Source organism: Melanostigma gelatinosum, assembly GCF_949748355.1.
Source record: "Melanostigma gelatinosum genome assembly, chromosome: 16".
Classification (NCBI taxonomy): Eukaryota; Metazoa; Chordata; class Actinopteri; order Perciformes; family Zoarcidae; genus Melanostigma; species Melanostigma gelatinosum.
Window position 1 is genome coordinate 4,839,981 of NC_136649.1, and position 24,110 is coordinate 4,864,090.

A 24,110-nucleotide genomic window follows, 5' to 3' on the forward strand; every position below is an offset into this window, starting at 1 on the left:
TTCAACCTACAACTGAACAAACATCAATATTTTAAAACAAATTGGTGTTTTGTGACACGTTGATATTGTAACCGTAATTTAGCCGGTTCAAAAGAAGGTTAAAATACGTCTTAGACGTTCAGACCCCATATCAACGCTTTTTCAACCAGAAATCAATGTTGAAATCCGGGTTAGTGCTCACTGGGAAGGGGGAGATACTACAATTCCGTTGACGTATGCGAAATTGACGAATCCTACTCATTTTCTCCAGAGAGCAAGAAAGCCGGATGACGTTGCATGATGATAAAACAAAATGGCAAGTTGAATGATGATTCGCCAACCTTACATTTGCATCATCATGACTCAACTTAACGCAAATCCATCGCTGGGCAGCAGGCTCGCGAAAACTCAATCAGTGAAACTTGCTAGCGCGGATCAAAAATGAATCGGTATTGTGTTGCTGCAAGGCCTACATCTCGCCTCAAATGTTTCCGTAAACATATTTGGGTTTTCGGTTCAGCTGTAAGACGAGAAAGTTTGTGACCCGGCGGCCGTGTTGAAAACAGTCAAGCTAAAACCAAGCCTCACCCACCTGCTGGAGCAAACTGGACCGTCTCTGGGTTCCGCCGCATCTTTCGCTTTGTCGTGCCGGATTTCGTGTCTCGCCGTAACGCCGCGTTCCGGCAGAGACGCAGATTTGTTTTCTGCCCTCCACATGGCATCATACCACACCGGGAGTGTTTCTTCTGCACGACTTGCAGATTTTGTTGATTTTTATTGTGTTCATTGGTGTCATTTCTTTCTTGTGCTGTAGCCTACAGGCAAAGTGAATACTGTCAAAAGTACAGTTACGAACAAGATGGATCAAAGATCTGTGGATGCAGTGCTGTGATAAGATCGGGTGAGGTCTGCAAAGGGACTTTATTTTGAAAATCGGCCGGGTGCTCCAGCCGTTTCACTTCCTGCCCCCCGGCTCGATCTGCTCTGTGCAACGCCCCCGCGGCTCCGTCGGAAATAGGCTGGCCGCATATTTTTTTTTGCAGAACAAAGCGGACAGCTGCTTCTGAAACTAGCTAGGTGACGTCTGGCGGAATCACAAGCATCGGCTAGAGTGGAAGCGATCACTCTGGTTGAGTCCAGGCGTAAGAGTTATGCTATCGGGATGCAGTGCAATGATTAATGTGAGTGCTGCTCATGCAGAGGGCTCAGTGGACCAGAACTTACAGGCCGCCATTCTTCAAGTCCACTACCCAGGGAATTGCCACTATTCAAAAAGTTTACCAGCCCCCCCTGCGAAGAGATGACCGCCCCCAAAACTGTTATTACAGCTGTCAACAGGAAACTCTCCAAATCTTGAACACTCTCTGTGCAAAAGCTTCTTTTTTTACCCCCCCCCCCCCTATTTTCTTCATAAGCCTTGTTTCTTTTCTTCCTCTGGGATGGTGGGAGGGGGGTTTGATTTATGGAACGAAGAGAAAAAAATGTCACGAGGTAGGAATGCTAAAGGAAGCGGGACTGTCGCCTCAGCGTTGTAAAAATGCACGGCGCCTTCCTCAATCATTGCAGACACGTGTTGTGCATGCACAAATGCAAAACAGACAAAATATTTTTTTTAAACTGAGAAAGGAGGAAGAGAGGCAGATTGACAACTCTGAAGGAACGCTTTGGGATGTTTTTTCTTTTTTATTGTGACAAAACCATCCGTCTCTGCAGCGAGGACGCCGATGAGACGCACAGGTGGACAGAGCAGGCCGTGAAGTACGAAGACGACTTCCTGGCTGAAAGGGTCGCTGGTTGTGGGGACTCGGCCGCTGATTTATGCGCTCCACCACGCGCCGTGAAATGCCTCGCGGGGGGGGGGGGGGGCTTGTAATAAGAACATATCTGTCTGTAATTTATCACACCGCCACTCCCACACCGACCCTTTCCCCCGTGCACTGACCTGTGAGCTGGATACTAAACATTGGTTCAGATGAAATGGACACTACAGCTGGTGGCAGTGTATTGTGGGTAATAGATATCCAGGCTCCGGTTTTTTTTTCACTGCACGAGGACTGATAACTGTGAATGAGTGATCAATCAGAAAGCAATTAAGTTTGCCTTGGCGGTCCGACAAATGGCTTTCAAAATGCACTCGTATTACAGAGAATACAGCAACGGCTGTTAACAAAGTGCCCATATCAGCCATCTCCTCACAATTATGCACATAAATATCGGTTCATCAAAATCAATTCAGTGTGAAAAGTTAGAACTCGAGCATCGTGCTCTTAACTTTTGGATTTTGCCAGTTGAAAATCAATTTGGCCGACGTTACCGATGGACGTAATCTGTTATTCAAAACTCCAGATATTGTCTTGATTCAGTTCTACTACTTCCACAGTCCATCGGCGTCTGCGGTCAAATAATCAAACCTACATTCAGCCACACACACGGCAGCTGGAGAGCCTATAGTCGCACGGGGGCTCGCCTCGAGCAATTACCTGAGCGGAATGTCCAAAATTAAATTTCGACATTGTGCATAGAACTTAGTGTTAGACGGATTAGGTATCGAACGACCGGAGAGTTCAGAGTGTAGGTGTCACCGCTACTCCTTCCCTCTCCACACCGGCCTCCTTCAGCCCACCTCACGCCATATGATTCCTCAACTTCTCTGACTATGTATAGAACAACTTGTCCTGAATAACGTGCTCAGATGTTGGGTGGAATGTTGAATAAAGGAGAAGAAATAAAACTTTGTTCAACGATGTGCTTCTGGGTCCGATTTTCTGCTGTTCCGAACACAGGCTGGGGCAGAAGATACAAAAACTGACTGAAGATACTCATCTGCTGGACTGGATTTTAATCGTCTACAGTGTAGGGATGTGAATTTACATGATGGACACACTGTGTGTGTCAGGGGGACGGAAGGACAAGGGACTGAGGACAACGCAGTCACAAACCTTGGATGTTAAACTTGTGTGTGGGTGTACTCAATCCCATCACAAATAAACCAATACTGCCTTGTCCAATCATGACGATTGAGAGCAAATTAAGGAAGCAAGTAAAAAGGAGAATAGAGACGAGGAATAGCCTCTGAGAAGGATAGTTCCATTATTGGGAAGTAATTATGCAGGCCCGAGGCAGTGATCGATCAATGAGAAATATATTAATAATTCCCCTGCTACCGGTGCAGGTCCAGCTCAATCAACCCCTTAAACGGAAAGGGCTATTTCCCAATCAGGAAAGTGAAAATAGTAGCTCTAGGTGTTCCATTTGTAAGAAAAGTGCACTCAGAAGAGCGTCCCCCCCAACAAAGGAGAATTTAGTCGCACTGGAATATCACAAAGTATCACGCCTTAATTTAATGGATCACAATATATGGAATGAATCTGCAGATGCTCCGGTTTAAATGAGACCAAACTTTTCTGATTGTTTGTTTTTGACCAGGTGAGGTTGTTTTGAGGATTTGCATGGATTAGTAACCGGCCGGTTAAGGAGAGCGAGGAGTCAGCAGTCATTGACGGTAAGAAAAACGGTCAATAAACGCTATTTTAAAAGAGTGACTCAGCGTGCACACAAGAGGTCCCGGAGAATACGGTCATAAATGAGCGCAGAAGAGATCAGGCTGATGGGTCCAGTATTTTGTGAGATTAGCCGTGGACAGACAGACACACGTACGCACACACACGATAGCAACTCATGATCTCCGCCAGGTGTTGTTAGAAAAGCAGCCAGTTTATGTTGCCTGATTAGTGAGAAAGAATGGGCTCCCATCGTGCAGAGGCACAACAACGGAGTTCTTCACATGAATAATGAATCACGACCACCTGTGTATGTTTGTTATGGCTCAAACAAGAACGCCCTGGACGCTGTAAGCAGTTAAAACAGCGATAACAATGAATACGGGATTAGGTCACACAATAGTGCTGTACAGTGATCTACAGTAGTTGTATGTGTGGGATGAATGGAGGAAGAGTGTTTTATTTTGATCGTCACTCTCCACACCTGTCACGTCTTGTTGCGCTTCCTGCGACCCCTTCCCGAATAATCTCACCTGTCCCGCCTTAGCCCTGTCGCTCGTTCACTTCCCCATCAGTTGCTCACTGTTCTCATGTACCACAAGCATGTGCTGACGCCATCTAGCGGGTGTCTCTTCCGATCAACTTTTAGACACACAGAGGGAGAGAGAATGTTTTGGTGAGGGGGAGGGGGTTGGGGGGGGGGTGGATGAACGAGCATTTTCAGGCTTTTCTTTTTTCATTCACCTCCCTCCTCTCCTGCCCCCAAACACTGACCCCCTTGATTGGCCTCACAATGGCCTCTTGCGCGCGAGACACACATTAAAAGCCAAATGGGCTCCAACCCATTCGATTTTGCGCGAACACACACACGCAAACCCGGGAGAGTGTGCGACTCTGAATCCAATCCAATTTCCGGACACACACCAAAGGGGGCTCGGTGATTCATTGAGAAATCACGAGAGAGACTTTAAGTGTTGGAGCTGTGCGCTGGCTGCTGTGTTATAAAGACACAGGCACCATTACGGCAGCGCCGAGGTGCGCTTCAGACGTGTCCGGAACGGAGGCAGATGGCTTCTTTTTACCCCCCCTGCCCCCCCTTGCGCAAGGGGAGAGAAAACTGCTCGCATTGACGTCAAATTAACTGACTTTTTTCATCTTTTTTACCGCATGTGCTGGCATGACAGAGGCGAGCGGAGCTGCCACTTTGTGACTCAAAGAATATGTGCGGCGAATACATTAACCTGAGAGACGCAGCTGCCGGGCTTTTCCAATTAGGCGAACCCGTAACACGCGTCGCTATTTTACAACTCTAATCGATGCTTTGCTGATCGGAAAAAGAACTCGCTGTGAATTTGAGATTTAGTTGCGCGAGAGAGAGGAGAGTGCATGGGGGAAGAGAGCGAAGCTGCATCCCGCTGTTGACAGAGAGACCACTTGTGTTCCGTCACAACGGTGCCAAAGAGACAGGGTCACAGGGAGGCTTTTTTTGGAAGCCACCGGAGCGGACCCGACCGGCATATCAATCAGCGTCCTGGGGAGCACCGAGGAGGAAAAGGCATTGTTTTAAAGGTGTGTGTGTGTTGGGGGGTGGGGGTGGGGGGGTTGGAACAGAGAGCGGGAGATGGCACTTTTCACGTTTAAAGCAGGGTGCACATCAACAGTCAGCGGCAAACTAATGTAAAAAAGAAGGAGAAAAAAACAGTTCCCTCTGTATTGCCGCGGGTGTGCACCGGCGAGGAGGCGCGAGAGACCCGCAGGATCATCGATTCGCACTTTGAGATCTTGCGCTGCTGCTGCCTGTGTGACAGGAGCAGACGGAGAGGAGACGGTGGAACGGCGGGATTATCGGGCGCTTCTTCTCCCATAAAAAACGAAAGATCATTCCATTTTTTTTGTTTCATCATGAACGCGAGGATATTGTTTTCGCTCGTTTGTTCTGCGGCGTTTTTCACCGGGCTGCAGTGCGCCTCGACAAGGACCACGGCGGGGATGGATGTCCCCACCGCCGGCTTCGGCAACGTGAACGGCGGCGGCAGCACCAGCGGGGAAACGGGGGGCAAACGGGACTCAAACCAAACCATGAACTCCAGGCTCAAGAGGAAAACCCTCGCGGTGGATTTTGCGGTCCCTTCTCTCTTGCGCTATTACCTGGCGGAGTTCATAAAGAGACCCCTGAACGGCGACTGCCAGACTTCCAGCGGGTGCTACGCGGTGCGCGCAAACTTGAAAATGCGCTGCACACCCCTGCAGAAGACCGTGTCTACTTTTGCGGACTCCGCGCCGAGGAACGCGTCCGCCGAGGGACAGCTGCCCTTCTCCCACAAGCGGCCGCTGTCCAAAGTTCTGAAACTTGGCTTGACGAAAGCCAGCAGGAAATTGAACCAAGTCGTGGTGGAAATAGGAGAGGATCTAGTGCGGACGGGGTGCGGGGGTTTGTCCGTGCACGAGGAGGCCCCGCCGCTCGACCTGGAAATGGACCTCACAACTATTCTGGAGTGGTGGCTTGGCGCGGAGGGGGCCCGGCTCAGGGTCCGGCTCATCCCAGAGAAAAAGGCGCAGGTCCCTGGGATGGAGGATCGCTACACCGCGGCCATACGCGCAGCGGACCCGCGCCTCTTCCTCCAGATATCCTCCAGGGGTGAGTTTGTACTCATTTTATTTTCTCACCTCTCCCTCCCCTTCTCTTTTCTCTCTCTCTGTCCCACGTTCACCTGCACACACGTGCGTGCACATGCCACGGCTCGGCAGTGGTGCGTTCGAGTTGCTCCGTTACGGTTGTGATTTAGTTTTTTTCACGTTGAATCCAATGTGTCTAAAGATGCGCGTGCTGCTTTCAAGGCGAAAACGTCAGCACATGGAGGAGGGCCTATCTATTTGTAAATGATGACGTGTGTGTGTGTGTGTGTGTGTGTGTGGAAGAGAGAATAACCCTCCATGCATGTGAAGGTCTGTTGCTGTGATGGGGGGGGGGGGGGGAGGCGCTGATGTTGATTTCATTCCCCCAAACTCTTTAGATTTTTGTTTTCCAGCTCAGATCCACTCTGGGCTAGTGCAGTTATATAGGCTTACCTTGGTTTATCAGTTCTGAAGCGCTAATAATTATTTCATTGGGGGGGGGGGGGGGGGGGGTGAGGGAGGGAGTCTATGTGCGTGATATGCGAGCCGCCTCACCTTAAAGACATTTTAAAAGAACAATGCTGTGGTTTTTTTGGGACCAGGCACCAAATTATCCGTTATTGTTGGAGAGAGAGAGAGAGAGAGAGAGAGAGAGAGAGAGAGAGAGAGAGAGAGAGAGAGAGAGAGAGAGAGAGAGAGACTTCCCTAGCTCTTCTGAGCATCGCCACAATCAGTGTAATTGCTTCATGACTTTGATGAGGGAGGCTGGCCCGGACAGGGGAAAAAGAACACAAAAAAGCAACCGAACCCATCGTGGAATGTTCGGCTGCAATCTGATGAGGAAAGAAACAGCAGCATGTTATTACATTGTGTGTTGGTTATGATTGTGGTAGCTGTTTTTTTTCCTCTTGATGATGAAACATAACAGAAGCCCTGCAGCTCCCGGCAGGCATTCCAACAGCACAGCTTAGCAGGTGGGAAGCCAGCTGGGGACGATGGCATCGTTAGGGTGTACCTTTCTCGGCATCAATTGAGGAGGCGCTCTTTAGCGAAGTACTGAACCCTAAAACGCTTCCAGTGGAGCTGCTAGTGAGTGGCAGCGTCCAGCTGTGAATGTGTGTGAAGGGGGAAATAACCAAATAAAATACACAGGTGTTTACTTTCTCATAAACTCACCAACAGTTAGTGTTACTTAATTACTCATTTGCATATTTAAACATAACATATCAGAGAAGTTGCAATACAAAAAAAGATGTTTTAATGTAATCAACTGGGAGAGTTTAATGGTGATTGCTATAGGATGCTCTTGCTATATGATCAGTACAGTGTCTTAAACGTATGGCATCTTTACAATAAATATCTTTCATTTTGTCTATATGAGCCAGAAATCTCCTTCAGCACCACTTACAAACAGCAAACCTTCCAGTATATCCTTCCTATCTGTATTGTGAAAGTTTGTCCTGAGGGGTTTGTTCCTATCTTATTTGTAGCCTGATCCACAGAACATTTCATGACACTTTTGTTTATGGCTGATAGTATTTTCTGATTTATGGAATGATAAAGAGATATTGAGAGTTCCTTCAGTACACCGTTTGACTCTACTATGTCAACAAAATGAAACAAGAACTTTGAGCCTGGCTTTATCCAATGTCCACATATCTGTTCTGGAAATGTATGCAAATGTGCGCAAATCTAAGATAATTCTTTATTTGTATATCAAACACATTTCAGAAAGTTTGTAAAATGTTTACCCTCTTGACCTGGGAGTGTCTTCCCATGAAGCTGGAACTTGTTGTGTCCTCTGTCGATTCAGCAAAAATATAGACCCACACCCACGCACTATTTCCGAGTTCGTCTTTGACTCTACAGCAGCGGTTCTCAAACTTCTTCTGTCACGCCCCACTTTGGAGGAAGGAAAATGTTCATGCCCCACCGCCCCAAATAAATTGAAACAAAATGGTCCATGTTGAATTTTTATTGAAATAACATTTTGTGACTCCTCCAGCTGTGCTTTTTCAAATAGAATCAAGAAAATTGCAAGGAAACCAGATTGCTCCATCAGACAAAAACAAATACAATGTGCAATCACTTTGTTAGAACAATGCAAATAAAGTTCTGTCTGTGCAATGTTCAGCTTAGATCTGTATTTAGTTTTGAGAGAGGCAACAGCAGAACAGCCGACCTCACAGAGGTAGGACGTGGCGAAGGGAAGCAGAATGCCCACAGCCCTCTGCCCCATGAGTGGATGCTCCCTCTGCACACCGAGCCAGAACTCACTCAGTGTTTGAGCTGTGACCCTCAGCCTCCGGGTAGAGTTACCGTCGTAACGTAAACCGTTACCAAAGTACAGGCATTTCGCCATGTATTCATGAATGACTTCGTTTTATGTCCATGCTGTGTACAGTATCTGAAATGTGATGAAGTTACCAAGGAAAACACAGACACAATGTTGTTGGATATTTATTGTCGGACTTTGAATGCTGGGAGCCATGTGCACAGCTGGGACAAAGATGTTCCTTTGAGTTCTCCCTGCCAACAAACAAACAGACAACTGCAGTGAGTGACTGATTGAACAGGCCAGATTGTAAGAATGTCTAATTAGTTATGTGGCATAACAATATTGTATCTATATATTGCCAAGCTAAAGATAAAGGTTCATTCCCTGCTGCATGTTTGCAGAGTCACCCTCATTATCATAAGCTGTTACATTCGGACTTTTCTACGAGGAGCAGACGGACACAAGCCCCCCCAAACCTCACACACACGAACACACACATTTATCGTCCCTCCACTACCCCCCCCCATCCTGTAATACATACTCCTTCCTACCTCCCCCAATCTTAAATGACTAAACTCAAGGCTCCAATGTGTGTCGACTCGCTCCATCAGCTCCTTTACACCCGCTGATTGGCCTCTGTTTGGCATATTCCTGTGTAATATGAACGCTATACACTTGTTTTTTGTCTTTCTTTCCCAGCCTCCGGTAAGATGACGACTATTAGCGTGAAGTAAATATCAGTCGCCGCAACCCGGAATAATTTGACGATCAAGTGAACGCGCCTGTGGGAATCGAGGCATTAAAACTCTGCGCAGTACATTTACACTCACTCTTGCCCTATGGGGCCCCTCGCTAATGAGGAACACTGCGATGAGTTATGGTGGTGGGGTTAGGGAGGGGGGGGGGGGTAGGGGGGAGACCAGTACCGGGCAGGTGTGATAAAGAGTTGACCTCCACTTTATTATCCCACGTTATGTTTGTCAAAGCGCTGGCATAGAATCGGTAGAATCGTTAAAACGATCTCATCATTGGGGGGGGGAGGTCACTAACTCACACACGGATACCGCCGTTCGTGTTCCTTGGCGGGCCATTAGCAAAAAAGAGTCTCCGTAACTGTAACAGGAAGCCCCCTGAAGTGACGTAATGCTCGGGAGGAGGAGCAGACGGAGGGCACCCGTCTCGCCGATGTTTGGCCCCCTCAGCTGTGCCTTGAATGCAACACGCGCACACACACACACACACACACACACACACACACACACACACACACACACACACACACACACACAATGTGCCCCGTCTGCTGGTCCCGTTGAGAGGCTTACAAAACAGAACGTTTTCAGCCGTCAGGCAATTATTGCAATTTGAAGTTAGATTACACGCCTGCTACTTTTGTTTACCCCGCGTCGCTTGTGGCCCCTTTTTGTTTTTTTTGAGAAGCGGTTTCTCCTTGAAAGATGGATACGCTTTTTAGGTTCATGCCTTTTCCCTTTTTTTCTTACTCACAATGTAGCAGGAATGTTGGGCCCAAGAGCAGCTGGAGCAGCGCTCTTTTAGACACAATGATTGCAGAACAGTTGACTTTGTTGCTTTTTTCTGTATTTTGTTCTTTTTATAGGAAAACAACCACCGGGATGGACTTTCATGTTATTTCATCATTATTCATTCTGACTTTTCAATTGATGAACATTATTTGAATAAATGAATTACATGGTGGACTAGTTTTTGCAGTACTGATCATAATCACAGATGGAATCATTTGTCAATTCAAAGCTTAGTGAAAAAAGGGATTTTGATAATCAATAATTTCCAGCTTCTTTCTCTTTCGGCTGAACAGGACATACTGTAGTTTCTGACATTTCTTAGGTTCAAAGCATGAACTGACGAATCAAGAAAATGTTCCCAAGATGAATCAATAATGATGATAACCTTTAGTTGCAGCGCCAGTTAGATGTTTTTGGTTGGATCATATCCATGATGGCATCATTCACGTCCAGAGCTTTATGACACTGTACTGCTTAGAAGCCACCTAAAGGCCACGGCGATATAGGACCCCGTCACAGTGAATAGAATTCAGAGTTGACCTATAAAAAGAATAGTTAATTAAAAAGCCTCTAATTAGAGTGTAGGCTGGCGATTAACGATCATTTGCCTTCTGTAGATTATCTTATGGAGTTATCGATCTAATCATTTTGTGTATAAACATCAAAAATATCCATCAAAAGCTCCAAAATAAAAAAAATAAAAACTGTTGTGACCAAAAGGGCAAAAGTCAAGAATACGGCTTTTTAAATGACATAAAAGAGCAAAACAGATTGATGCATTGAAGAGCTGAAACACGCAAATTGTGACAGCCATCAAAATTCTTCAATTCTGCGATCAAATAATGAATACACAGATTGTTTTCGTGCCATTTGACCATCAGTCCAGACAATATGATTTCATACCCTCCACACTGAAACTTATTTTCTTAGCGTAGGACATTGTGGATTCACACTTTCTCTCTTCTTGGACCGAAGAGGGAAGAGTTCAGGCTTCCTGTGTGGTGAAGTTGGACCGGTGTCATGAGAGTGGGTGTAAACACTCTGCTGGGAACACAGCTTTGATGACGCGGTACACCCGTTGACCTTTCATTCAGTCCGCCCTGCAGGTGGAAGGCTGCGGAGCCACCGGGAGAAACAAAACATAACAAATGACGAACGAGTGCGTGGACTCGTGGTAATCAATGACACCCCTGACATTTAAAGCTTGTATCAATCAGCCGCTAATGGGAAAATCGATAGGAAGTCAGAATGACATGCCACTTTATTATTTATGCATTTCTATGGTCGATTCGCTTCATTCGTGACACCACCAATCCCCCGGCGGACCCCGAAGCTGCCGATCGATGGCGCAGGTCGCAGCGAGCACGATAAAGCGCGCGTTAGCAGCTAACCGGGGCCTGAGGGGAGACCGTGCTCTCTCCCGTCTTTGTCAAGGTCTGTGACCAGCGTCGTGCAGCAGTGCTGAGAGGATCTCTCATTGATTCACTCCTGGTTTTTGTTTTTTTTAAATGTGAGCGATGAGACTTTCATAGCATTGCAATGCAAACACCCAGAAGTGACGATCTCATTACCACCCTGCGACTGTCACCGCACGCTTTGGAGTTCAGGAAACGGCAGTTTTTCTCTGCATTGGAAAAAAAAAAAAGAGTAATTGGATGACCCCTGAACCCGCTGAGATCCGTTCGGGACGGTCACATTCAACAGGCCTGCTGTCGGCCTAATGAGACGGCTGATTCTCCTGCACTGAAAGGGAATGAGGGGAATCATTTATTTGGCTGGTGAAAACATACGGCCCCCGCGTGCCCGGCCCTCACATTAGTTGGCTCCGTTTCAAGTGCTCGGAGGAGGAGGAGGAGGAGGAGCGGCGCAACAGTTGCACAAAAAAGACAAGCTGTTAGCATTCTGTAGCCGGCCACACTTGAATATGAAAACATGGAGCTTGCCAATTTAGGAGCTCCGCGGATAAACACTTTGACAAGGTAAACAGCAGCTAATGCCTTCTGCGGTATGAATCACCCTCGTAGTTCATGCTCGTGTCACTGTTTTGTAAATTACCGGGTAGTCAAGGTGACCGTAGCTGTGATTTCACCCTTTTTTTGTTTTATTCTACACTTCCTATTCAGCACTGCCTTGTTCTCCCTTGTCATTCCCCCAATGTGTTTTTCATTTATACTTTGAAAAAGAACAACAGAGGAAACCTGCGGAGCTGACTGTTTGATTAATGGCGACGCTTGCGAGAGGCCTCTGCGCACCACGAGATGCTCCACTTCCATAATGAGAGAAATAAATAAACGAGGGGGTCATACCTTTTTTTCTGGAACTATACGCTCCGCTCGCTGTGCGGGGACATCTATTTTTGTATGCGTTTGCCAATTTAAATGCCAAGATGCCACACGGGCCCAATTTAGCTCCTTTTCTACCCTTTTGTAGGCATGCTGTGTCATTTTTTTGTTGAGCACACTCGTGTACTTCTTCGCCCTATGGATGTATGTAAGGGGACCAAACATGTAATACATGTGTAGTAAGATCGCATGTACAAATCCCAGCTGTTGTCAGGGCTGAAGGTTTCGTTTTACTTTGATGTTGTCTCTGCTGAGTCAGCACACATGAAGGCATGTGTTTCTTTTGTTTGGGCGAAGTAACCTCTTTAAAATTCACCTCAATTATAATTAAATGCATTTATGGATAAACCCCTGGATTTAAATAAAAAAGTTATTTATGTGCAAAAATGTGCAAAAATGTCTGCTCCTAGACGTAGACTAGAATTTCACTTTTTATCTTATTATCTTGCTAATTCGCGGCTGTATTAGATCATTGCTGGGGAATTTCCAAATTCAACCTTCCTTGTAATCGGTTTGCATTCACTAGAAACTGTTTTAGGATACATGTATGTATCTGGTGTTACAAAACGTTTATTGTCAATACATGATTTGCAAATGCAGTTATTGCAAAATTAATTTAAAACGAGGCATACGTATTTGCTCAAAGCTCAGTATTGTTTCACCTCTCGGTCACATTTGGAGCAGCGTAGAAATAACCAACCTGATAGCCATATTTGTGTGAGTCATCTTCTGACTTCTTTCTTTTTATATTTCCATTTATTCCAAAAGAAGCAGATACATGTCTGAGGGTCTTCTCTAAATGAGGTCTCTCTGCATCCAGCTGTGCTTCCTGCTGCCTGTGTCCTCTCTTCCACCACTCGCTTCCTGCCAGCGACTAACTTGGAAGGAATGAGGAAGAGGAGGGAGGGGAAGCGAATGAGAGCCTTTGGTCTCAAAAAGGTCTCATCCTCTGGATTTGGATGTGAATTTAAATTGGCATAACATAAGAAATATGTAGCAACCGAGCAAACAGAGATATGTGAAGCTATGGCTAATAGAGGCTGTACATCTCTTTGACTGTAAAACCTGTATTACATCGATTGTCTTGTTGTTATTAGTTGTGCAGATATTTGACTTTCATTTGGAATAATGTTTCCTGTCACCGGACGGACATAAAACCAATATTCACTCTCTTTTAGCTCTGCTTTGGTCTCCGCACACTCCTGAAGGGAAATATCTGGCTCTTTAGCTGCTAAATGCTCCACAAGCTAGATGCTAAAGTGTTTTTTGAACAGCCAGTGGGTAAACCTTCGCAAAGGTGCACCATATAGAGCAGATCAGAGCAGACTGGGCTTTTTTTGGGAAGGGGGTCTTAAATAGACAGGCGCTAAAACGGAGTGTTTCAGACAGACAGCATGAGGAAAATAAAGTGTTTATTGAACATTAAAGTATGTAAACATGTTCTCGTAGAAACCCCTTGACAACGAGCACCATATGTCTCCTTTAAGCACAGAATTCCAGAGTTAAAGGCTCCGTGTTGAGTTGGGTGGCAACGCTTTCCGAGTTCATCGCTACAAGAGTATAATGTAAAAATAATGATGAGTGCAGCTTTAATGAGCGCGATAGATAGGAGTGTTATATTTCCTGAGGTCCTGGAGGAAGATTTTTTCTTTAATTTCATAGAATTTTCAAACAAGACCGCAGCATAAAGGAAAGGAGGATGTATTAAAAAAAGGATCACTTTAAGGACAGCGTAACACACCTGTTGTCTTTCCAGTCCAGTGAAGCACTACCACGAAGCTTTTTCTCCGTTCTCGGTTTTTCACACGTCTTAAGCCAAATTCACATTTGAGCTCCATCAAAGCAGTCCCTGTGAACACGGGGCATCAGACGGGAACGCAGATAGTCGGAGAAAAAAGAAGTCTCCGTACACACACAAAGCCCAGGCAGCCTAAGAGGAGCAGTGCTCTCAGGCCACATCGCCAGCTCCCTTTATGATCCGGAATGGGTTCGATGAAGAGCACCAGCAGCATACTCATCACAGGACAAAACCCACTTAATGGGATGTGATTCACCATGAAAAAGGGCGACGAAGAGCTGCTTCTCACGCAACCCACTTATCCCATGAAACCTCCGCAGCCCCACCTGGCGTGTTGATTCATTCACCCCTACCGTTGCTGGTGTGTGTGTTCGTGTTGGGGAGGCCGTACACTGACGGAGGTGAAGAGACGGAGCAGCAGCAGCAGCACCACGAGAGATGGTTTGTGGCTTATCGGAGCGCGAGCCCCCAAGCACCCTCAGTGGCCTTGACCGGGTTCAAGGGGGATCGAGGCTGGACTTCTTTTTGCCCGCCGCTGTTTTGAACTCGCCCCCACGCCTCGAGACGGCTTATCTTCTCAGCTGGAGCGCAGAGAAGTGTACTGAGGAAAAGTTTGATGAAGTCTCAACTCAGACTCGGCTCTGCTGCTCGCGGGGTCACAAATGTGGTTTCTGTCCGGCTTTGTGAAGCGTCAGTCGCTCACAGCAGCCAACCCAGTCATATCAGCTGAGGCGAGATTAAAGCTAGGGTTGGCAATCTGAAGAAACTAGCAAAAACGAATTTTTCCCAATAACAAACTTGAGAACAAGCTCAAGTTTTTGATTTAAAAAAAGAAGAAGTCTTGGATAAAGCCACAACAAACAGTCAAAAAGGGGTTGGGATAGTCCATTCCAGTACCAGCGGAATTCTACGATTCTTATCAGATACCACGGTAAAAACACTTTGTGTTAGGAAGATCATCATTTCCTCTCTATTTTATCTTGCTGTGAAAACTGTTTTTATTCAGGGTTTCAAGCCAAAAACTAAATTTGACTCGAGAGGATTTCGAACATATTTCTTTAAACCCATCTCTCACAAGACCCCTGACTTTATGGAAGTGCAACACTTTCACTCAATAACTTTCAACAGTTTTTTAATTGTCGCTGAGTGAATTGTCCTATCCATACTGGTTGCGAGCGATACCTTTTGCAGAACGATTCCACTGGCAAAAAAACGGGGGACAAAGTGACAGTCCTCTGTGTGTAAAACTACAATAAGTTCAGCCAAAGCTAATATAAGGATTCAGTCGTCTGTGTTAGCTGGCTCAAGTTGGTGTTGTCATCCGTACAGCAGGAATCATCCACAATGGGTGGAAGTCACAGTAGAGGAGAAATGCCGAGCGCACATATTTTTTACATCACAATTTGTAATTAATCTGGAATGTAAACGGTTGTTTTTGAGGTGCACATTTTACATTTCCAATGATTCAGACCTTCTTAGAATGTAAATAAAGTGCCAGAGTGCATGATATAAGTATTGCCCAATGTTTATTTGCATACATTTTGTAAATGCATTTGAGTTTCATATAAACGGCTCAACACTAACTCTTAAAAGTCGCCATGTTGGCAATCAAGCATGAGCTTTTGGTTGCGGGAGCTGAAAACATGGTTGCAGGTATATGTCAGCTTAACAATACAAATGTAACATAAAAAAATGCAATGCTTCATTACATAACCAAACTAAAATCTTTGTAGTTTGTTTTACCTGATAGTAAAGAGAATCTAAGTGTTTTCAGTTGAAATGTCGACCTTAAATTCCTGGTTTACAAAAGCAGTGCAGGGTCATCAGTTTTTAGTTGTTTTTTTCCGTTGAATCAATTTCCGCATTTGTTTGCGGGTGGAACTTTTCACGCCACAGGGTAACACCTTAATGGCCTTCGCCATCGACTCGAAACTGAGCGCACGGGTAAACGCACGTGCCGCACTGTCACCTGCTGCGTTGCCCTTTTTTTTGCGATAGAAGTCATTTCCACTAATGGCCACTAATGGCAACCTGGCAACTGTTTACTGTCGAGCCCTGTTGTTGCAGCTGAAACGTGCACTACAAATAAACTCGCCTTGGACATTCAAGGACCTTTTGACGGAGTGGTTTTAATCCATTTTCCTTCCTCATGCTCTGTACGTGTTATGGCTTGTCAGGGGGCTTTTTTTCCCCCAAGGGGACCCTGACCTTCACACAAATCATCGTGTAACGTCGCGGTATCGACTGATACAGCGCACCATTCATCACGACCGCGCTCTACGTCCGTAACTCCTGTAAATGGTCGGTCACTCGCAATTTGAGCTGATTTGTTTGTGAGTTGTTTGCAGAGAACAGAGAGAGGACCATGTTCATGTCCTACAGGGAGCACAAAGCTTCCTCCTCCTCGTCCTGTCTGAGGTTGCTGGAACAGTGAGCCAACAGCTAGCAGCCACATCAGCAGTGCCAGCTGGACAGCATCACGCTGACCTTGCACAGAGTCCATGAAATCAAGTCACGACCCTGGCCTCACCGCCATCCAACTCCAACACACTCTTACTCTTGCCACCCACACACCTTGTCTCCGTGTCGTACTAATACGGCCCGACCTTGGCGGTTGTCTTTTCGGCGCTAAGTAGAAAAAGAGCACGGGGTCAAAGCGAACGTGGCCGGGGGCGAGGGGAACCGGTTCACACACTGGCCGGTGCTGCTAGTTGATCTGAGTTTTGCTTATCATGAATGTAAAGGCATTACTGACCTGACACTGAAGGCCCCTCTCTTCCTCCAGGAAGGAATTAGCCGCAAGCAAGCAATTGCCACGGGTGGACACTGCTCAGGCTTTGCAGAGGCTTTGCAGGGAGCAAGGTGCCACAGTGAATCATGAGCGAAACTAGCAGTGGTTTGCCATTTATGTCCATAAATGCCCGCTTCTGTTGTCTGCCTTTTGGTTGTGTGCATGCATCTCTAAAGTTGACCCAAACTAGCTGTGATGACCAGATGCTAAAGGATTTTGTTTTAGCTGCATAGCCACATGGTTAGGTAACATGTTGTATGAGCAAACACCGAGAAATGGGTCAGATGCCCCCCCCCCCCCCATTTATTTCCTTTTACAGTCCTCTGATGCAGACCGGGGAATGCTAATGTGGAACGCATCACGGGGCGATATTGGATACTCGAGCGGCGAGTGGGTGTCAGGGTTAGTGAACGGGCCGATGTGTAATCTCACCGCGGTTGAAACCCAGAGAAACACACAGCTCAATCTCTCCATCTCGGCCTGACGCTCTGTAAAGAAAAGCCCGACTCGATTGTCATGTACTCCGGATTCCAGGCTTCCAGTTTCCACGGGGATAAAGCCGCTCACTGACAAGTATGAGAGGAGGGGAGGGGGAGGGGCGGGGGGGGGGGTTATCTGTCCCCTTACAGGCGGTTCATTATAAAACTGCTTGGCTACTCGCACTATCCCAGGAAAAAGATGGTGAATGCGGTTGCCTTGAGGCTTGAGGACGGATTATGTAAAGGTTACAAAATGAACTTGGACAGAGTCAGTTTCTGTTTCTCCTCTTATCATCCTGAATTGCCGATCTTTGTAACCGTCACGTGGCCAGCTCTGACGTAGAGGACTAAAACGGGACACGGGAGATTTGGCTCCGCACAAAGACGTAGGTATAGTTCTCACAACTCTTCTTCTTGCCCGAACTACGCAGGGGGCATTGTTAAATGACACGAGTGGCTGGGCTGGGCACCGTCTTCACTCTACTGCAATGACAAGTGGCGTAACGGACCAGCTCCGGTGACTCGGCCTCCGAAAACCGATGGCGCGGCACCATGTAGTGCGACGGCTTTGACACAGTCCCAGAGCGGCGACCGGGGGGGCAGCCAGGCGGAGAGGGAGAGTGCTTTTCCTCAGCAACGAGAGGTCGACAGTTTCTTGACTCCTTTCCCTTTTTCTGCCCCAGACACTTAATTCACTGAGGAGGAGCCATCTTCACTTAGCTAGGCAATATTTACTGCCCATTAATGACTCTGGAGGAGTAAAACATATTTGCAACTAAAGAGTTGAAATGATGATGGAAAAACTGTTCACATTTCTCCGTAGCGCCACAAAATATGTGTGTGTGTGTGTGTGTTCTGATCTTTGGGTGAGGCCATTGGTTTGACTTTCCAGAGACAGCGTTACACATTCAAGGTCTGGAGGTCTCGTCTCTGAGCAGTTTCATTCATTCATTTTAATTGGAAGTTGCAGTTTTTCACACTGCAGTGTGACTCGTGCTAACTCAAGCCTCTTTTAGAGAGATATTTCTGCTACCGACCTGTGATGGCGACCGTCATTTCACTGGTCCGATACCTTCAAAAACTATTTGGGGGGAAATATGATAATGTATTGAGACCAAGGACAGGTTTACCTTTTTTTTTGAAATGCTCTTATTTGCTTCATGAATCAGTCGAGAAGACTGAAACCACGCTCAAGTATGTGCTGATGGCAGGAGAGTAAGCTAGCCTGGCTCTTAGGGATGTCACAAGAACCGATCCAGACTAAGTTGATGCCAAAATTCAGAAAACGTTACGGTACCTGTTTTTCTCCAGTATTGTTCTGAATGCAGTCATTTGAAAGAGATGTAAGAAAGGATTGTCTGTTGAAGAACACCGTATGTAATTGTCATCAATATGCAACAGTTTCTGACACCCTGCGGTTAAAGAATGCAGCCTTAATAATTTCTGTCTCGTTGTACTTAATCTTTGCTGTCCTGCTCACACAAGATTGATCTCCCTCCTTCTGGATCTAGCAGTACAATCATATATATATATGTTTTCTTTCACAATGATTTATGTTACATCTGCTGTTGTATCTGCTAATAAACGAGTGAATTTTGTATCGCTCCTTGGCATCACTTGGGGCAAGCCCCTTTTAAACTGTGCGAAACATGACAATGACAAATTTTGCTAGACTTGTTAAATTAATGGACATCTTGTTCGGGGTAGAACAGCCAACCTACCCTCCACTTTTTTCTTTTTACTCTTTGACATCATTGTGATTGTTGAAGGTGGTCCTCTGCTGAAATACATCCACAGTGAATGTGCTGTGATATCCATGACGGCAAGAGACGGATGCTTCTGGAGATAAAGACAAATGGGCCCATGCGTGCCAACTCAGCGCAACAATGCTGATTGAAAATGAGAAAATAGGAGGCGCAAATCATCCTTTTGATGAAGCAGTTAAGACGAGATGGCAAACCCACGCCCGCGTGTTTGGGTCGGTGAGAGCAGGCATTGACCAGTTGTGACTGCAAGTCATTTATAACCCAGTTGCTGCCTTATTGGACAGGACTCAATCGGCCCGGCGCCGAATGCCAGCTGGCTTTTAAGGGTGGCAAAAAAAAAAAAAAAAGGGAAAAAAAAGAGACTCCAAATTAATGAATGCCAGCAGAAGCGAGACCCAGCTCTTACTCTGATTAAACATCAGAGCCATCAAAGGGGAGGAACCCATTACAGATGGATTGCATTGGCTCTGAGACCTCTGCTTCTATTTTAAAGGAGACATGTCGGCGAAGAGAGTTTTTTTGGTCTCTTGTTCGGTCAAGGGGAGCAAAAAGAGAACGGCTTTCAAATATATGTTGAGTTTCCATTAATTCTGTACAAAACAACAGCAGCTGCACTCAAACGGCTCAAGGGTTACAGAAACAAAAAAAGAGAAACGGCACAATCGCTCCTCAAAATCCATTATTGGTGGCCGCGTTTGCGACCACGGAGCTCCGTGAATGAGGATCTAGTTGCTCAGAAATGTCAAATCTAAAAAACAAAAGTGCCCGAGAGTCCATGGAATATTACGCTCATTAGTGTAATCGCAGACAGCAAACACTCTGCATTAATGTGAGCCAGTTGGTAAGTTGCGACACTTTTGAGAGATTTTTTTCCGCTTGTAAGAAAAGTGTATTCCGTGCCTGTTTGCTTTTCAAAGCTTGTCACCCCTGGGTGCCTACCATCTGGTTCACCCATGTGGACGACCAGGCAAAACCTGTCGGCCAAAGACGGGGCGCCGAGGTTCCTGCCACCAAACCCCGAGTGTAAAGATCGATTTTGACTAAGCTTTGGCAGTTCCAGAAAAAGGGGAAAAGACGGCGGGCACAGAGTAATCTCCCCACACGACAGTGTTTGACACATGTGCAGCCGGGGACAGATTGTCGAGATTTGCCCACTGATCCACCGCCGCACTGGCGCCACAGGCCCCTCTCATTTGAATAAAGAAAAAAAAAAGCGGGGGGGGGGGTATTTTTTTGCACAGCGGCGTGAGGCCGTCAAAACAGCCGATATGTCACCGTGAGGAGCGAGCCGAAAGGGTCGCGATCTACAGGGGACGATTCGAGGAGAGCGAGGGGCCGACGTGAATGACTAACGAGGGAGAGAGGGCGATGTGCGGGAGGGGACGATGATTGGGAGGAAGGAAACGGGAAGTAATCAAGAGTAAACTGGAAGGAAATAGATGCCCCCCACCAGTTGGAACTATTAACCAGCAAGCACGGTCGCAGCTTAATTTCAGATCAGCGACGAAGTTTAACTGCGAGTAATGGAGCACGGAGCACTCGCAGCGATCTTCCAGGCCTAATTACCATTTTAAGGTGGACTGATCGCAGTTCAAATAAGTCAAATGAGACCTTTGTTAATTGGCACACAAGCCCTCTCCGTGGTGCATATGGCTTCTTTATTGCAGAGATGTAGTGGATAGAAATAAAAGAAGCCAGGTAACATTAGAAAGCACTTTTTCTTACTGCTCGTAAATTTGCTGGGCACAAAGACAAGCCTCTTATCACTAAAAGGTCATAAAGTCGCTCGAGGGGACCGTTAAGCCCGTCCTCTGGCTCCTTCTCTCTCGCTCTCTCTTTCTCTCTCTTCACTCCGATCTCATCGCTGCCCCAGCACAGGAAAGAAGCGGAAATCACAGGGACCCACTCGTTTCCATCAGCTGTGTGGGAACGGGAGCCACGGCGGAGGGAAAAGGGCTCGGGTCTGAAATGATGCCAATGAGGACAAAAGACTTGAATCACCAAGCGAGGTCACTCAACAAACGCCCAAACGGGCGAAGCACATCGAAAAACGAGGCGAAAACTATGAAAAATAGATGCGTAGGAAGATTCAAACACTTTACAGCCTCGTCTGAACGAGTTATGCTGCGTTCACACCGGTCGCGTTGATTTTTTGACGCACTGCAAAAAAGCGTCCAACGCACTGCAAAAAAGCGTCCAACGCGCCGCCGGTCGTGTTCACACCGGTCGCCGCAAAATCTCGTAGCGCCGGAGAGGGGGCGTGGTTTATCGTCCTGGAAGCCTCGATCTGGCCGCCATTGTTTTCCGCCGTCAACCATGACAGGAATAAGGACAATTGCTGCTTTGTACGTGTTGTGGAAGTCCCTCAAACATCGGAATGCCAAACGCCGTCATGTCTGGTTCATAATATTGTTCAGAGGAGCTCCGTGGATTGTATCGAGCTGTATTCACTGTTTCTAGCAAGCCACCGGTCGCTGTTTACTACAGCTGTAGGAACACAAAATAAACTGATTTGGCTGTGATTCAACGGCAATAAACCGACAAAAAGGGACTCCGAAATAACTACGTAATGATGCCGATTTGTACTTGTCTTCTCCGATAAAAAGGGACTCCGAAATAACTACGTAATGATACCGATTTGTACTTGTCTTCTCCGACAAAAAGGGACTCCGAAATAACTACGTAATGATACCGATTTGTAGGTTACTGGTCTTCTCAATGGAGCTCTGATGGATCGGTGCTAGGCTATGCTAACATCGTAGCAGCTCCACCAGCACTCAATAACGTCACGTAGACGTAAATACGGCAGCGTCTATTTATTGTTTGTACCGTATGGTTTACACACACACATGTATACACATAGTTTGGTCCGGTCTCTATTGATATGAGGTATCGTAGAGCTCTGGGTGAACACAGACGGCTACAGGATTTATTTCCTGATTCAACAACGGCAGAAAGCCAGTGATGACAGGGGGAGCAACTCAACGCTGATAGGCTATCGCGCCACAGCGTCACGCGATTATGTCGCTGAAGTTGAAAAATTTCAACTCGCGCGTTGGCGATTTTGCGGCGTCCAACGCGTCCACCGCGTCCACCGCACTGCAATAACGCGTCCAACGCGCCGCGGGATCGCAAAATCGAGGCGCGCCAGTCTCATCGCGTCTGTGCATAGACTTTGTATGTAATCTCGATGCGCGTCAAAAAATCAACGCGACCGGTGTGAACGCAGCATTACAGCTTCACGTCCAGCATCTCACTCCCCTTTTTTCTAACACTGAGTAGTAAAACTGCGAATCCGGTCCTTTCCTCCCTTCTTTTGACCCAGCGGGGAACACAGTGATTAATTACATCTTGGTGCATTGTCTTCCATCTGGCAGGGTTACTTATCTCCCCAGGATGAATGACTGCTTAAACTGCTACCGTTTCATCTGCAAGTTGGGTCCCTTTGCCAGTAAAAGGGGTAATGACTTGAGTGCAAACGAGCCATTTTCTCCAGGAATATAAATGATTTTTCTCATTAACATGTACATTGCGGTACGTTTCATGATAAGCTGGGATATTAGCACTCTTAGACCAAAGGGCATTCCCTGAATTTGAGTTAAGACAAACAGTTTAGGAAGGATATGGTTAGAAGTTTGTGGGCCTAAAGCAAAAACATGGACAAGATAACACCTTTTTTTTGTTAAAAATGTAGAGTTGAATTCACAAGCATGAAAACACACACTTTACACACACATTACAATCAAGATTTGCTGCTACAGCCCTGTTTGAACCAGCTCATAGCTTGTGGTGGCTAATCGTAGCTGAAGTTTAGGATGATATCTGACGCTGAGGAACTTTGGTGACTTCATGAGTCCTCACTTACCACAGTTGACAATTAACAGTTAACATAGTTAACTGTTAATTAGTAAAGAGCCAGTAAAGTGCCTCAGTAATGTCTGTTATTCAGGTATCCAACGTGAGCTAACATTAGCTTAAATAAATTAGCGTTCATACTCATGTTTACTTCTTGCTTTACTTATGTGATAAAACAATTGAAAAGTGTGTCTTTCACTCACTTTGTCAATTACATAGCGATATCTAAAGTCTGCTAACATTAGCCAACATCAAGTTACTTGAGTAAGGCTCGAGCAGCAAAAGCTTTAAGCGTATTGAATTGAGCAATGGAGCGTTAAATTCCTCACAGATGAAACTTTTCCCTTGTAAAAGGAATAATATGTGATGTCTTCTTTCAAAAAAAATGACAGAGGCTGCCTTTAAGGCTGGCAAGACTTTGAAATTCTCAAATACCCAAGAAATCTGCGCAATTCACGACGCACGGTTTGACCTCTCATCATCTCCCGCGAGACAAATTGTTTGTCGTTTCATTTAACCACACGTCTGATGAAAAACATTTCCGGGTCGCTCCCATGTGTTCTGACGTTCGATTTAATCCCACCCGTGTCCGACTCGCGTCGGTTTGATGCCGCTTCAAAGAAGACACTACCTATGTAAACACACTGGCATGCCCTCTCTTCAGCTCCAGCTGCCGTCTCGTATGATGAAGGCTGCCTCGGTGCGAGCAGGCTATAGATGGATATAGTCAAATAAACAGGTGTGGAAGAAAATACAGAGAAATGAAAGGTAAAACAGGCTCGAGATTGGAGGGGGAGAGATGAAGGGAGAGGAGAAAGAGATATGCGATCCTTAGTGGAATGAACACTGTTGAGTTATTCATGCGGTCTCGAAGTGAAACATCAAAAAAAACGGGAGAAAATATTGTACGTCTCTCATCTTTCTTTTCCTTTGGGTTTTCTGAAAGAAAAAAATAGCACAGCATGTAAATCTCAGTCCCACACACTGGTGAGGTACGACTGTAGTTGTGTAAAGAATACACAAGTTACCAGGCTCATTAATTGTCTGACATTTGATTCCTCTACTTGGAAGAAACCTTTTTCTTTTCCTACATATCTTTTTCTGTCTTTTGAGTTATCCTTTGAGTTTGTGAGAGAAAAACATTGTGGCAAAAAAGTGTTTG

The 24,110-nt window shown here is 46.2% G+C and overlaps 1 protein-coding gene across 1 annotated transcript in view; it reads left to right on the forward strand.

Annotated features, from left to right (window-relative positions):
- Nucleotides 1–5,381: 5,381 nt before the first annotated feature.
- The window catches only part of alk (ALK receptor tyrosine kinase), a gene marked incomplete at both ends in the record, with an annotated part of 336,641 nt that continues 317,912 nt past the window's right edge, over nucleotides 5,382–24,110 (forward strand). Inside the window, one exon of the mRNA XM_079287138.1 lies at nucleotides 5,382–6,117. Within this exon, the coding sequence (XP_079143264.1) occupies nucleotides 5,382–6,117 (736 nt within the window). The remainder of the gene's footprint in view (nucleotides 6,118–24,110) is intronic.